Source organism: Amblyomma maculatum, chromosome 2 (genome assembly GCF_055883805.1).
Source record: "Amblyomma maculatum isolate TAMU_Amacu chromosome 2, ASM5588380v1, whole genome shotgun sequence".
Lineage (NCBI taxonomy): Eukaryota > Metazoa > Arthropoda > Arachnida > Ixodida > Ixodidae > Amblyomma > Amblyomma maculatum.
Window position 1 is genome coordinate 25475461 of NC_139345.1, and position 16514 is coordinate 25491974.

A 16514-nucleotide genomic window follows, 5' to 3' on the forward strand; every position below is an offset into this window, starting at 1 on the left:
CTAATTGGTAAGGTGTAGCAAGACCCAGCAGTTTAAAAAGTATCATTATGCAGCATTACATGAATCAGCATTTTACAATGTAATGTAATGCTGTTGTATTCTCCCATGTAAGCAGGCTTAAATCTTTTTATATCATCTTGCAGCCTTGCCCCTCTGCATTGCTTGTAAAATATTCTTTAATTCAAATGGAATTTTTATTTCCACAGTGGCACAAATTCTATTATTAGTGAAGTGATTGTTTCAGATGCTTTACAGTCTTATGTAAAAATGTTCTTCTTATTCAGTCTCTTATTATATATATATATATATATATATATATATGAAGGAAAGAAGCCAACAGTCGGCGAGGCCAAGGATAACGTTGGGGATGGTACTTCATGTATTTTTTTTAATGTTTACTTGGATAATCACAGAAATTAGCAATGTAATGTGTTTAGTGGAAAGATAATTAAACACAAAGTAGAAGAAAAAACAACGTGCCGATGGTGGGGACCGAACCCACGACCTCCGAATATCGCGTCCGGTGCTCTTTCAACTGAGCTACATCGGCCGCTGTCCCCCCTGCTACTTGCTTGGGTATTTATGTTGTCTGTATACGAACCTTGAGAGTGTTCACCAGCGCCACCCTCAAACATAGCGGCGGACGTAGAACATCCTTGATTACCGCCAGCGTCACGTAGAACGTGATCAAGAGCGAGGGTGAAAGCTGTGCTAGAACCCGCTACCTATGGCTTCAAGACTGCCATATATATATATATATATATATATGTGTGTGCACACACATCTAGATTCTGCGTGTGCCCAATTTCTTAGGTTCTTTGAGGCATTGTGTGCTTTACTGCTTGCTCGGTCTTGGCCATGTTTTACTTTTTCTTTACCTGCTGTTTAAGTGAATAATAATTATAGCTCATCTCTGTGGTTTCAGACTTCTTTGCATTCACATTTTTCATCTAATAGTGTTCTCACTAGCTACTCAGCCTTTTATTTAAGTTATGCACTTATAGTTATATACTCTTTATTCATTGCTTTTACTTTGTGGTCATCTTCCTCAGTCAGAGGGGAATATCTGTTGTCAAGCTAGCAGCCGACCTGCTATGCTCTCTGCTGCTTGCTTATGTCCCACTGTCTTTTCAATTTTAGGTAGATGACCTAGAAAATCAGTCAGTGCCATGTGTGTCCATTTTGTGTCTTAATTCTTACCTTTATGCTGTTTTTATTTTTACTTGCCGCACTGACTGCTTGTCTGCCTTTTCAGTCCCTACTTTCGCATTAGTGCAGCAGGCTGCATCTTCCTTTATCCATACTCAGTTCCATATTTTTATGCATTCTTTCGATTGTCTGTATTGGTGCATAGGCCGGCACTCCCTGCACTGTGTACCTTTTATTATGCATTATTAATAATGCCTGTAACCTTCTTGCTAATTTAGAATTTGTCACTGTTGCTTGCTATGCTCTTATTGTTCAAACAAGAATGGCTTGCTTCTACTGATCAAGAGCAGTCCCCATCTTCTCTACTGTCTAGTAGGGTCCAGTAACAGAATGCATGCCTGTTCCTTAGCACATCTTAATGCCTTGTTGTTCCTCCTAACCTTAAACAATGAAGACGTTGGGTTTTTGGCTATCACTATAATCTCACTGGTAGATGGAAGTGATGGCTGGTGGCGCGTCTTAATGGAGACGACGTGAGTAGGTTTTATGTATGGGGTTTAATGTCCTAAAGCTACTTGGCCTATGAGGGATGCCATACAGTGGAGGGCTGCAGATAATTTTGGCCACCTGGGGCTCTTCAACATGCACTAACATTGCATGGGCACCCTGTCGCACTAGATACATGGCTGCCTTGTTTCGCCTCCACTGAAATGCAGCGCCACAGATGTTCCCCTGTCTCAGTAGTCGAGTGCTCTCCACCGAGTTACCCCTAATTTACTGCAGCAGTGCATAAGTAGTGCTTGTGGACATGCTTATCAAGCACAGGGACCTTGCCTTCAGAGGCCAGCACAGTGCGTCCAACAGCTGACACTAAGTATCATAGGTGCGTTGTACACCGGTGAAGCCAATGTGGTGTATCTTGTTTAGCTATTTTTAATGCAGGGACGTTAAAAGGACTATAAAAAGCTATTTACTAAAACTAGAGAACACAAATGAACAATCAGTAATCCATCAGTCCTCTCTGCAAGGGAAAAATGTTTAGGCATTCACTAACACTGAATATATTGATAGTTAGAAATGATGCTCCTTTTCTGTCCTCTCAACTCAGCTGACGCTGGCACACGAGAAAAAAAAAAATTAAGAAAACAGATCATGACAGCACCCCATTATATCCTGTTCTCTTGTGTTACTTGGGAGCGCCCATTGAAAAAGCACACCCAGAAAGCCCGTTTGACGATAACGGGAAGGAGGCACCTATGAACGTACAGTGAAGCGCCGCCCTAATCAGTTGTGGGTAGTTTCCAGGAGCAGTTTTTTAAAAATATTTGTAAATTATAGGGTCCATGCAAAACATTTAAATTTTGGTCAAATACTCTCAAAAACCAGCCCACCTCTTTGCATTTGTTATATAGAGAATAGTACCATAAATATTGTTTTAGGACCCTTTTAAAGGCTCTATAGAAAAATTTGGCATCAGCATTGGCATTTTGAGCAAAACATCAGCAATACCTTGGTAGGTGGTATGCTTGGGCACTGATCAGGTTGTGCAACATCATGAGACTGTGACATGACTGAGCTGCTGTGGCCACAGGCGGATGTCAGAAATCAAGCACTGACTTAATGTGTGTCATGTGTGATATGCATATGCATTCATAAGAGACTTTTGGCCTGTTTTGTGCTGACAAGGGACTGAGTTAGTTAGTCTGTTCCCTGCATTATTTGGATTTTCATTAGAATTTACATGTGCATAACGAGCTTTGCGAGACACTGTATAGATAGGAGACACCAGCTTTATGGGGCCCCTTTTGACATTCTTTACACTGTGGTTTTTGTTTTTTTCATTGCATGCCCTTGAACAAAACATTTAGAATTCATTGTCTATGTTTGTTTATTTTGTCATTAATGCCTTAGGTAAATCACATCGAATCAGTGCTTGCTTCCATTAAGAATGAAGTCTTTAACATAGCCTCTATTTAACAGGTTTTAGGTATGATTAGTCCACCAGATCCCTCTGCGGTGGTGCTTAGAGATACACGCTGTAGTTTTTATCATGTATCAGTTTGTTTTTTTTCATGTGTCATGATGTCTAACAGTACCTGTTGCAGTCATTCATTATTTAATTCTTGACTTCATGTTTTGACTACTGCATTCTGCTTAAGCACTTAATACATTTGAAGTGAAGTCAGAGGTCCATATTTACACTTTTTTTTTCTTTCACTGCTTCATAAAACTGATTTGAGAGCATGGCCTCAGCTACAAGATCTGTATTCACTTTATGTGCTTTTCTCCTGTAGCAGACAACATGATTAATTATTTTTAAGGAAAAAAAATGGTAACTGCGGCTAACCTTCATGTTATGGAGTGGAACCGCATGCGAAATCATCCCAGTTGGAGCTATCTTGCATATATTAAAGGGGAGTATGTAGGTTTTTTGGATCTGTAAAATTGTGGCTGCATCTCTTGAGATTAAAGTGCTTTTTATTTAACATTCATACTTTGCAAGAAGTGATGATTTTCAATACAAACCACTGTGATAGACAAGTTGGTTGGTGCGTGACATTATGATGTTTCTTGCCATCTCTCTTTATATGTTCCGCAGATCCTGGGCCTGAAGAATGAATTGCATAGTTGTAGATTTTGCTGCCATTGATAGTAAAAGGTTTTACTGTGCTTCTCATAATTTTTCTTGGGCAGTTTGCACACTAGTTCTCTCATTACATCGCACTGTGCTGTGTGGTTGCGTTGGTTTATAAACTCCAGGGGCAGGATTCTGTAAACCAGTGTAGTCAAGAGGTGACGTTAGCTGTAGCCATTCAGAATAACTTCTCTTCCCTCCTTGTTTGAGGCTTCTCGTGTGAGTGCATTAACTCCTCATTTCTGTAATGTGGAGTAAGAGGCCAGACCAGACGGTAGTTGCTTTCGAAGGCCTTTTACCTTCAATCTGCGCTATTACTTCAGTTGTGTGCCCTGGTCTTCAGTTGTCTTTTCTATTGTGGCGGGTTGATTTACACTGTTCCGCTGTTTTATTTAATGCCTTTGCGTTAGTGATAGCATAGCATTTGCCATTGCTGTCATGCAGCTAACGAGTTGTCACATATTTTCACTGTTTACATTACATTAAGAAGTAAAAGCCATCGTTAAGAATTCGATGTGGCAGAAATGGTTGGCACCATTTGGTGGTTCAGTCGTAAAGGAGCTTGGCAAGGGAGCAGGGAGACTCATATGTTTGATCCCAGTTGTGAAAGCCGCGTTTCGATAGTGGCAAAATGCAGTGTCCACATGCTATGTATGTTAGTGCACACTAAAGACCCTCGTGTGGTCAAAATTATCTCAAGCTCTCCACTACGGCATCGCCCATAGTCTTGTGTCACATCGGCAGGTTAAACCCTGGAGATCAGAACTAAATCAAAATGGTTGGCTCAATATACAGCAGTTTTGTTTTTCTTCCCACTCTTTAGAAAGATTTTAGCAGTTGTAAACAGACCCCGCCGGGGTGGCACAGTAGTTACGGCGCTCGACTACTGTTCCCAAGGGCGCGGGATCGAATCCCAGCCTCGGCGGCCACTTTTTGGAGGAGGCAAAAAGCAAGGCACCCGTGTGCTGTGCGATGTCAGTGCACGTTAAAGAACCCCAGGTGGTTGAAATTTCTGGAGTCTTCCAACAGCGTCTCTCATAGCCTGAGTCGCTTTGGGGCATTAAACACCACAAACAGACAGTTGTAAACAATAGAAGAAATTTTACCTCATGTTTACATTCCGAGTTCTGTTTTTTTTTTTCTGTGCTGCTGTTATCTTCACATTGACAAACACATGTCGACATGTTTTTGCTGAAGGGTGCAGAGGTTGGATAGTAAGGGAACAAAAATTACACACTGTGGAGCGTTGTGGTGTCATAGGCAGCATGAGAAGCACTGGCATGTTGGTATTTGCAACCCAGAAAGGGGATTGCCATGCACCTCTCTTGTGTATTGAGCCTCCATTTCAATTGTGTCAGCTAAGGATGGTTTCAGATGCTTGAGTGTGTGCTCATGGTTTCTGCCATCTCATCATTAGAAAAGTGCAGCATAGCAAGTTTGCATCAGTGCCAATAGATGGTGCCTTCCCGTGTACCTTTATCATTGCTTTTTTTCTGTGTGATTGTGTCGTTATCCTCTGGTTTAGTGCTCAGAAAAATGGTGAAGGGACAGAGTGAGCAAAAAAAGAGTCTCTTATTTCATTACAGTTCTGAAAGCTGAATGTATATTTTGTTACTCATTGTTTTTAATGTCATGCTTCTTCCTTTGTTATGCGCTTCCACCTTAAGAAATGTTTTGAATAGAGAGTAGTCAGAAACCACGTGTCCGTTTTCTATATGCATGTGATGGCTCTGTTGCCTTCATCACAACTTCATAACCGAAATTGAAAGTTACTAGAAACTTCTCCACTACGGCGTCTCTCATAGCCTGAGTTGCTTTCGGACATTAAACCCCACAAACCAAACCAAACTTAATTTAGCTGAAGTAGAAGTTTAACTGCTGGCAGTCTTAAAGGACTTTAGGTACATAATTTTAGTTCCTTGTTTTGTTTACTAATATTGCATACGACATTAGGTGGCATATTGGTGCCATTGCGGTGCACAGCGGTGCATTCTATTCTCTTATAACTGCTAAATAATTTATCATTTTATTTCTTCATGCTTTTTCAGTTGGCAAGCAAATGATGGTGCTGGTTTTAAAGAAGTGCTTAATGTGAAGCATGAAAATAATTGCAGTCGAATTTTTGATATGTCTGTTGCCATTGCAGCTCTTGAAGCAGGCAGGCTTAATCATTGTAGTGAATTAAAACTATGTGTCAGTTATAGTTTTTTTCATCAGTCAGTTTTTTCTTTTTTTTTTTTTCATGGCTCATGTGAACTAAACATTTCTTACTCCATAGTCAATGCTTTCTTATTGAAACTGAACCATCTTCAAGAAGAAATTAATAATTATTTAGCAGTTACAAGCAAATGCCAAGTGGTGATTTATGTATTCTAAAGTCTGACGCATCATATGGCAAAAAAGAAAACAAAGAAGTCAAAGTTTGGTGTCTATGTTTATTTAAGCCTCTCCAGAAAACATTTTCTTATGATTTAATGCTGTCCGCTGGCTAAGACAGGTTAAGCAGCATCAAACAGTGCAGAAACTAAGGGACAGGCACACAGCGAAAAGCTTTGCAGTGAAGTTACTTTTTGGTGCAAGATTTGTAATGCATTAGCATTAGAAACCTCGGTGCAAAGAAAATTTGTTTGTATTCACCACCTGCCGTAGTTGGCAGATGGTTTTTTGGAGGCCAACCCCTTTACCAGAGAACAACCCCGCCCAAATGTTATGTATGAAATGACAGTAAAATTTTAATAACTAAGTATGACTCGGCATTGTTTCTTGGCAGTTCGCTCGGCAGAGTTGAATAAAGAACCTTTGATGAGCAAAGAGGTGCATGGGAAAGTATATAATAAAATATGAGGACAAGATAAGAAGTGCAAGAGATGCTTTTAGAACCAAGTAAATGGCCTTATGCTCACACATCATTATCACAAAATGTTAAAGGCCATTCATAATTCTTTTTTACTGCGCTATCATTGTCTCTGAAAAAAAGGCAAAGTAGCAGGCCAATTTTTCTTCGCACTCAATATTGTCGTGCGGGAATATACTGAACATAAATTAGGCATGGACAGTACTCAGTTACATAAAGGAAAATACCACCAGAATATCTTTACTTGAATATTTTGGGAGTGTGCTGGAGAAAAGAAAAACGAAAGAAATTGGTGCTTCTACTGTGTGAACACTTCTGGATGAGATAAAAGGGCACAAATTACTATATGAAATGGCAAAAACAGATAGGTTGGCTGAGAATATGGCGCTGTAACAGGCCATAAAATAGATGGGAAAGATATGGCTTACCCTGACCCCTTAAAATTGGCTCTTGCTGTAACTTGGTTAATTCTTTCTTTCTTATCTGTTTTCCTCTGCAGTGTCGCATTTCCTCTGGCGGCCACGGAAGAAGACGGGCACGTTTCGTTGCGACGTGTGTGCCAAGCCCTTCAGCAACAAGGCCAATATGCAGCGCCACAAGGTGCTCCATGCCACGGTTCGCGATGTCTACTTTTGTGATGTCTGCTCGCGGCCTTTCTCCTGGAAGAGCAGCCTTGAGCGGCATAAGCGCGACATGCATGCCGCTCCCGGCGGTGGTGGCCCCATGACACAGTTTGATGATGACCACTCACTTGGCGTCTTCCCTGGTATGAGGTGATGTCCCAGCAGTGGTGGTCGACAGGACGTGAGTCTCATCTGCACGTGATGACTGGTTCTGTCACAGCTGCTGCTGCTGTTAAGACTTCTCCAGTGTCTCATGTGGTTGTTAACACACAGACAGTGTGAAGTGGTGTGCTTCCATCGACAAGTTGCATCATAGTGTTTGTACACTTGGGTTTTGCTTATTTTAGTAGCTTGCATTGCATGCTTTGGGAGAACATGCAGTCTGCTGCATGCATCAGCAGAAAATTTGTCCTCTTTTTTTTTTTTTTTTCTTGTGTTAAGCATACTTTTCTTTCTCTCATTTGGTATTTGCACTTTACTGCTTGTGGCAATTACGAGGTTTGGAAATTCAATAGTGTCATTTAGCTCCGGAAGAAAAGATTTTAATGGTTTTATTTGAAGAAAAACCTCAAAGAACATATTAGCTGTGATCATTTTTTTTTTTTGTCGTAATGACCATGCTGTCCTTGTTTTATTTGTAATTTCTATATAACTTTTTTTTCTACTTTTGTTAAATTATTTGATGTCTTTCCAAAATTTAAAATGACTGAAACACTATTAAGTAATTGGTTGATAACAGTGTCAATTATTAGGCATTATTTATCAGCTATCACTTTGTTTAGCAAAGTGCGAGCATTTTTGTGACATCAAATGCAGTGATAAATTATGCTTTACTATCACAATATTTACAGTTTCTTTCAGTTAACAAAGTATGTGTGCTGTCTATTTTTAGCATTTGCCATTTTGTTTATAGAGGTCAAAATGAATATCAAATATATAAGCTTCAATTTGTTGGAGACGTCGCTGGTCTTCTCACATTTCAAAATATCATAGCAAGTGAGCTTTCTTGAAGGCTTAAAGGGACAGAACACTGAAATTTTGGTCTGAAATTTTTTTGCCGCAATGGGAAGATTGATGTCTAAAATGTCGATTCTATAATGGTTCTGGTAGAAACACTGTAGAAAAGTTTTACTAAGAATTTTCCGATCATTGCATGCACCCGTTTTTATGTAGTCCGATGCTGGAAACCATGAGCAGCGACCGCGATGACGACTGGTGGTCGACAAAAACGATGTACCGAAAACAAATATAAATTTCACTTGCCAGGCAGTAATTCGACATTTTTTGCTTAGAGTAACGCCCTTTTCAGTTTCACACTCAAGGCTGTTACGGCACAATAACGCGCGCCTCGTTGAAAGTTTTACTGGGTACTATCATCGCTTCATTCACGGAATTTCATACAGTGTGGTGCCATGTGTGGTAAAACCTGAAAGCATGCCTCTCGCGGTGCGAAAGGAGGGGTGGTTTTTATTTAAGGACGCAGTGGAGAGAGTGCAAAATATAATGAATTATGACAAGCACTCCTAGAAAGAAAAAAGAACAGTGCGCACTTACGAAAATCAGCTATATTTTGCTGACATGTAGTCACGTGGGATACTACACTGAAAGTAATAGGGTTTCTTCGCTAGATAGTTCCTCAATTGTTTCTATGTGATTTTCAATGGCAAATTAAAATTGTAAAGCCTCTTTTCATGGATATTGTAGTGCTGGATCTGTACAATACGAGGCAAGGTCTTTTCATCTCCACCATAGTCTCATGACATATTTTAGCCAGTGTTCTGTCACTTTAAAATACTCACCACTTTTGACTCCATGGACTCAGTTATCAGCACTACTACATTTTAGTTTGCTTCCTTTTCCCACACTTCTTTGAAAATAGTGTAGATTTGTTGCAACCCATTATTATTGATGGACGTCTTTTGGCAAAGTAACCAAAAGGAGCTGTGATTAGTTTTGTTGTTGTTCATTTCTCATGACGACTTTTTCGTTATTGAGGCAGAGAACCATTATTAATGTAAGTGCTTGATGCAGGCACCAGTTGCAGTCTAAGCATTGGTGCTTATGGCTGCAAGGAATTGGGAGGTAGTGTTGGTCTTCATATTTTCACTCGGAACCGCACAGCATATGGCTTACGATTACCAGTGCTGCGTGTTGCTTTTGAGCACATGTATTGTCTCTTTCAAGACAGATAAATATTTTCTGAATTCAGCAGAAATAAACCCCTGAAATGCTATGAAGTAGAAATCACATTCTGGCAATGTTTACTATGGTGACTTGTTGGCCTCAGATTCCAGCTGTAACCACCTTTGTGGCTGTATCAGTATTTAGCGTGTTGCAATTTGTCACCTGGCCACCCTGTGATATAAAAGAAAATGCAGAACAATAAGGGGCAATTTCTTCTGTGCCTGTCGCAGAGGCCGCCTGAAATTTATTATAAAGATATGGTGGGTTTAAAAACGTTTCATGCATCGGTGGAAGTGCTATTGGATCACAAAATTAGGCGACTTGCAATATATATTCTCTGTCTGGATAATTGTAGCTTACGTGACTGATTTTTGCCGTTGACATGTGTGCAGCAGAAGCAGTGCAGGCAAGACATGATGCAGGGCAACCCACCTTATCTGCGGTTTATTAAGTTATTCAAATAAGGAAAGGAGGAAAAAAAATGATCGTGAGAGAAAGCTATTTCAGCACAGCTATGTTATGCTGTGATCTATGCAGTGCATAGTCAAGAGGGTGGGACAAAACTGACACAAGTTGAATTTGATTTGGTTTTTAAGTGCTTGTGTCTGGGATTATGCAAAGGAATCTGTGTTCATGCTTAAGTTGGAAAAGCAAGGCATCGTTTGGCTTTCTTTTTTAGTTCTTATTGGCACTGGTTATTTATTCAGACTTATGCCATTAATTTGCATTTATTTTTCTGTTTTATGGGTACCTGCGTCAATCATTGTATGTTCAATTGACACATTGTACAATCTTGTGTCAGGATAGACATAGACATGGTAATGCCTATAAGTAGAAGAAAATGCTGGTTTCATTAAGGATAGATGCAAGTGTAAATATTCATATTCTGTAAAAATTCATGAGATTTTAGTATCTGGCATGATTGTCTGCATAGAATGTTTGTATTTTCCTTAGTTTGTTTCTGTTAAACTGCTGGAGCCCCACTGGCATTTGAATAAGAAAGAAAGGTATATATTGAAGTGTTCAGTAACCTGTACTGAGTGACAGAGATACCAGGATGTGCTGGTTTAGCTTTTTTTTTTTTTATGTGTGAAATGTTTTGCTGCTGCACATGTTTTTCTTAGAGGTTTAATTACTGCATTTACTATGCACATTCTAAAGATTCAGAGTTCTGTGATGTAAGATTGTCCTAATAGCAGGTATGTTCAGTCATTAAATTCTCTCTAGTTGTCGTTTCAAAATGTGCACGTGACTGTGGAACCTCAAGAAATTCCCATGTGGAGGCTAATGATCCAGATTGCTTTTACAAATCAGTGGAAATATGCTAGTGTTCGAGTCTAATGCTGTGTTGGAATGGAAGCATTTGAGGCTAATGTTATCAACTTTCCACCTGAAGAAATTGAGTTGGAGGGAAGAGGGGGTACTTGATGTGGCATTGACAAAACGTAAAGCAAGAAAACAGGCTAAAAATTAAAAAGACAGTACTTATTAGACCAAGAAATTTGCATTTATGTTTGCAATTTAAACTTCATTTCACTTTCTACTAGTGGCTTTCAGTCTATCTTTCTTGAGAATGTCTTGTGGTCCTTATGCATTGCTTGGATTTTTGGTGCCTGCATAATGTTGTCCTGCTTGAGGATGTACCTATCGGTATCCTGGCACTTGAGACTGTGATTTAGCTCAGTTTGCAGGTATACCACAACTGAGTTCCATGCACATTCAGCACCTTTCATCCTACTTCAAGTTTTTAATAGCAAAAAACACTATTTCCATGGGGGTTAGAAAGCTGATGAGTCTTGGCAGAAGTAAATCTTGGATGGGAAATGCTTGCCCAAACCGGAATGAGTACAAATGCACGAAAGGTGATTAATCAGGTAAAAAAAAAATTATGCATTGCTTATTTGAACATACTCGTTCTTTCAAGAGTCGAAGTCCAATAAGTAGTTAGAGCGGAACTCTCCAGCCTGCAAAATGTATTGTATAACTCTGTGTAGATTAACTGACAGAGTTACAAAATTTGCAAATTTTTTTTGCAGCGCTTACATTTTTTCCCATCTTTTACTTGACTAAGCAACTTATACTAACTCTTTAATGTAGGGCTTGGATGCATATTTTAAATGAACCTGCAAGATTGTAGCACCGATTCAGTCTGAAAGCATGTCTTCCATTGAGGTTTCATGAGTCATGCTGAATTTTAGCTGTCCTCTTGTTGCTTTAAGCTTAAACAATTTAAATTTATGCATGAAACAGCATTAAGTACAAGTATCAGGTATGTGTAATTGCTCAGGTTACATCTGGGTGTGGCTAATCTAGGGCCTTTTTTTTTTCTCCTGCGGTTGGTTAGTACTTTAAGCTTTGAGTAAAACACAGGGCAGAAATTGTTTTTATTTATAGGTTTACATTAAGCAGGAATGCAGTGGTCACTGTAAGCAGAGATTGAGGCACAGGCACATACTGCTGTTGGCTGGTTGTAGGTATAGTTTCTCCTGGTGGAATACATTTAAAGCTTGGCATGGTGTGTGGTGCATTCTTCAATAAAATCACAAATATTTATTGTGAAAGCATTAAATGTTTCAAAACCCCAGTTGCAATCTGGAACTTCGTGCTCTACTGACGTTAGTTATGCTTTATTGCTTATTTGCATATGTACTCGAATTCAATCTGATTTCCTTGGTTCTGTCTCAAAAACATACGACAGCTTCTATTAGTGAAAGTAGAGGATAATTTAGCACAGTTTACTCTTGTAGTTTTGTGCATTGCTGGTAGAATCTGCCAGTAACACATAATGTAGTGATGTAAGAAATTAATTTCTTTCATATGATATCTCTCTTTTTTTTTTTTGCTCGCCTAAATCTGATTATTAACTTTACTTGTAGGGTCAGTTTCATCCCGTTGGTGCAAATAAGACAATCTTTAACACACCAGCTTTTGGGGGATAGGAATACCGTTTAGTGACATTTAACTGCATAAACGTGGTTTATGCACACTTTTGGTGCCTATGGTCATGTCTGAATGAACAACGTTCAAGCCTTTGTTTAGCACTTGAAGTCGTACACGTCGACAGGTCTGATGTGTCAGATACATTCTCAAAGGTAATCAGTTGTTACTGTTGCTACAGCACAAAATTTCAGATGGCTGGTAAAAACTCTTATAACTTGTTCATAGGCAAAATTTTTTCCTGTGTTTTCAGCCCTACATAAAGTCAGATAGTGCTTAAAGCTTGTACCATTAGTTATGGATGTTCTGCTTTTGCTTTAGCTTTAAAAACAAACAGCTCTACCAGAGCTACCCTTGAATCCAACTAGCACGATGGTACTTCTCAAGGGTTTTAAAGTGTCTGTGTTGTGTTTCAACTGGCTGACCAGGTGTGTTTCTTATATTTGGTACATGGAGTATTTATAAACTCACCAGTATGAAGACAGGGGTATGAGAAGATGAATTCTATACGTTCAATGTGCTAGCCTATTGTTTATGCTTCTTTACTTTTCAATGTCTCCATATGCATAGATAGCTGTGGAAGCATAAGGCCTGAATGCTGTGAAGAATTAATGACTGTTTTGTGAACCCTTTAAGAACCAAATTTTGAATCAATCAAGGAAAAGGTCTTACTGATCACATTATATTGTTAATTTTACCTGCATTGGAAAACTACATTAATTATTGTCTAGCATCTTGACATCAAGGAAACTGGTTTTTCATGAATTCGTGACACTGGGCATTTGGTCCATTTTCCACCCCTGATGCAAGTTACTTGAAAGACCAACTCAGAGGCCAGTGTGTGTAATCAAAACTGCGGCAGCGCTTCTTTTTTTATTGCTTAGGCAGAGATGCAGATGGTCTTTATATCAACAGAAATTTACTGTATGTACTAGATTCTAAGCACCCCCTGTTTTCTTTCGCGAATACCCGCACCATTTTGGGTCTCCAGTGGCTCCAACTCGACTGAGTGAGCAATCGCGCTGGGAGCCTTGCTCTCTTCCTCGCAAAAAACAGTGTGCTTGCATTCACATGCAGATTTTCTTCCAAAATTTTTTTGCAATGTTGGGTTGGGGAGGGGGGCTTATATTTGGGGGGGCGCTTTGAATCGTGAAAATACGGCATGTAGCCATTGTATTCCACTTACTTTTCCTGATATTTTATGGGTTGTCTTTTCTAATCTGCTTCACAGATTCTTTTCCTCTACGGTTAATTATAAACTTAACTGTTGATTACTCTTATTTAGATAGTGCTGCAGGTCTCATGTCGCAGAAAAGCCGATGTTGACGGCTGTGAGTAAAAAATTCTGATTGTTCAACTCAACATAGTCATTACATTACAGCCATATGACCTCGCGCAAGGATTTCAAGCACCCCAATATGGTCACGTTAAATGTGACGTCAGGTGTGGTATTAAACTGATTAAAGCATGACATGTAATGCCAATTAAAGGTTGCTGCTTATGTTTCAAATGATGTAACTTTATAAAGTGATGGATTTCACTTAGACATAAACTTCAAGAATTTTAGGCTTTACTGGATTCGAACTCAGAATTCTTTTTTGCAAGCTAGACACGGTACCATCCAGGGAACGTAAAGCAAAGCATGCTGCTTGTATGGCTTGGTAATAAGCAGAAAGTGGTGGTTTACATCATGGGGTCTTTCACATAAAAAGGTGTCTCATGGCTTTATGCTAATGAGTTTAAAGCAGAATTAGAGAGGACCACTGGCCACTGTTGCATCATATCATTAAGGTGGAACTTAAATGTCCCCATAATTTTTTGCTACAGGGCACCCTTTCATCATTGCTGCTACTTACATTTGTTGAGTGATCCTTGCGTAAAATGTGCATGCTGCCTTCGTGATCATAGTCGCTCTCTCTTCAGGGGCAACTCATTATAAAAGAGAGGGAACAAGATGGTCTTGATGCACAAATTTTAGCAAAGGGGTTTAGGGGCCACTTTGCTAATCAAGGTTTTTACAAAAGAACTTGTTTTCATCTGTGCATGTGTGATCATTTTTGGGGAGGATTATATAAGCTCCTGCTCATTGCAGCAGTTCAGGGGTCAGGGCAATTAGCAGCTGATTCTGAGGATGCGGATTCAATCTTGGCCACTTTTCAATTAAAATTTAAATTTCAATTCAATTACTTTTATTATATCTGCGTTAGTACACATTACAGCATATACATACAGAAGGTGGAGGCGTGTGCATAGTCTCAGGCTAGCCCGAAAGCCCAGGCTTGGATCAATCGGAAGCCCTCTGCCTTGGGCTCGGGCCAGTCTCGGGCCAGGGTATACTTGCGTCAGACAGGCCGGGTCGGGCCGGACATGCCAATCCCAAGAGCACACAACTTTTCTGAAAGTGCGAGTTTGTGCGCAGGCTAGTGTTGCCGGTGCCATAAACGGCACTGTGTCCGTGTGCCGTTACGAGCTCACCAAGTACTTGGTCACAAACCCAATTCCTTGCACATAGTTTGAGCCAGTGCAGTTTTGGAGGTTGCAAGGAAGCCTTGCACCCAAACCTTGCTGTTGTTTCTAAGATTGTATTAGTCATTCCGGTCATAATCTAGAGTAGCAAAAGAAATTTAGCACTGTTCTTGTCCTGTCCTCCTCTTTGCTGTGTCTCGTCTTTTGGCTGGTTAAGTATAAATTTAGCACTGCCGGATTCATGATCCAGGAACACCACAAATGCCTCAACCTTTCATCAGTGCATAACTTTTTGTTTTTGCATAATAACTTAAATAGTTATGTTTCGCCGTATGTGCTTTACATCTATATACTGTACAATTTGTCATTTTCAGCATCAGGACTCAGCATTTCAAAATCTCAAAGAAACTTATGCTGAAATTATTTATTTCTGTATCATTGCCGCTAAATTCAGCTGTAATTATAGCAGGTTAGGACGGGTCGAACCTGTTCGGGCTGACAATTTCGGCCCTTGCACATCTCTAATCTGGAATTTTTTACTTATTGTCTCTCATAGTCTGAGTCAATTTGGGATGTTCAACCTCATAAAACCAACCATGCCCTTTCATGAAAGGACAAAAGGCTGTAGTGAGATAAAGGGAAGGAAAAGCTCTGAGGAAACAGGATGAGAGCCGTACACTGTTTTTGAAGCTAGTCTTTATTAATGCGAAAGCGTTACTTCGCTATGTTCACAGATTTTTGTCTGCAGACCGTGTCCGCAGAACGCGTCCGCAAAATCGTGTCCGCAGCAGTTGCGGGTAATTGAGAAGTGATAGAGGTTAATGAGTGATGTCAATCTATTGAGGCTGACGTGATGTTGTGTCCGAAATAATAATTAGGCTAATAAGCTAATTAGGGAATTAATTAGAGGCAAAACACGCAAAATCGTGTCTGCAGCAGTTGTGAGCAATTGAGAAGTCTTAGAGTGGTGTCAATCGATAGAGGGTGATGTAATGTTGTGTGAAAAAAAATAATTAGGCCAATAGGTTAACGAAGTAACTAATTAGAGGCAAAAAATGAAAAAGTAAAGGTGAAAATAGTCTCATTAGCGAATGGCTTGGCGCCACATTTGAATGTATCAAATACTAAAACAGTTAATTAAATCAGTCAATTAGGCTGACATCAAGGATGTGACATTATGCAACCGGAAGTAGAGCTGAAAAAGGGCATAGGCAGGGATTGGCGCTTCATTTGAAAGTACCAAAGACTAAAGTAGTTAATTAAGGCAGTCAATTGGGGTGACATCAAGGATGTGACGTCACGCAACCGGATGTAGAGCCGAAAGAGGGCATAGGAAGGTATTGGTGCGCAATTTTAAAGTACCGAAGACTAAAATGGGTAAACAAGAAGTGATGGGACGTCAAGGATATGACGTCACGCAGCCGGAAGTAGAGCCGGAAAGGGGAGTGGATTGGCATGCAATTTGAGGGTACCAAAGACTAAAATGAGTAAACAAGAAGTGAGTTAAGCAACTAGAAGCAACCAGAAGCAATCAACAGCAGCATCCGGGCTTTCGCATTACTCCAACGCAGCAGCTGTTGCCACTATTAAACGAAACATTCACTATTGAGCAATTCCTGTCGGTTTGTGATACATATTGCATGCAAAATTGTGGAAATTTTTTAAT

The 16514-nt window shown here is 39.8% G+C and overlaps 1 protein-coding gene across 18 annotated transcripts in view; it reads left to right on the forward strand.

The window, feature by feature from the left end:
• Positions 1-16514, forward strand: part of LOC146198174 (uncharacterized) — a 212916-nt gene that overhangs the window by 24511 nt on the left and 171891 nt on the right. The window contains exon 5 of one of the 18 annotated variants that reach the window (XM_084593542.1): positions 7138-12006. The exons of the other annotated variants lie outside the window; for them this stretch is intronic. Within the exon in view, the coding sequence (XP_084449668.1) occupies positions 7138-7415 (278 nt within the window). The 3' untranslated portion in view covers positions 7416-12006. Of the gene's footprint in view, positions 1-7137; positions 12007-16514 lie in introns of those variants that run through there. 18 annotated transcript variants of the gene reach the window in all.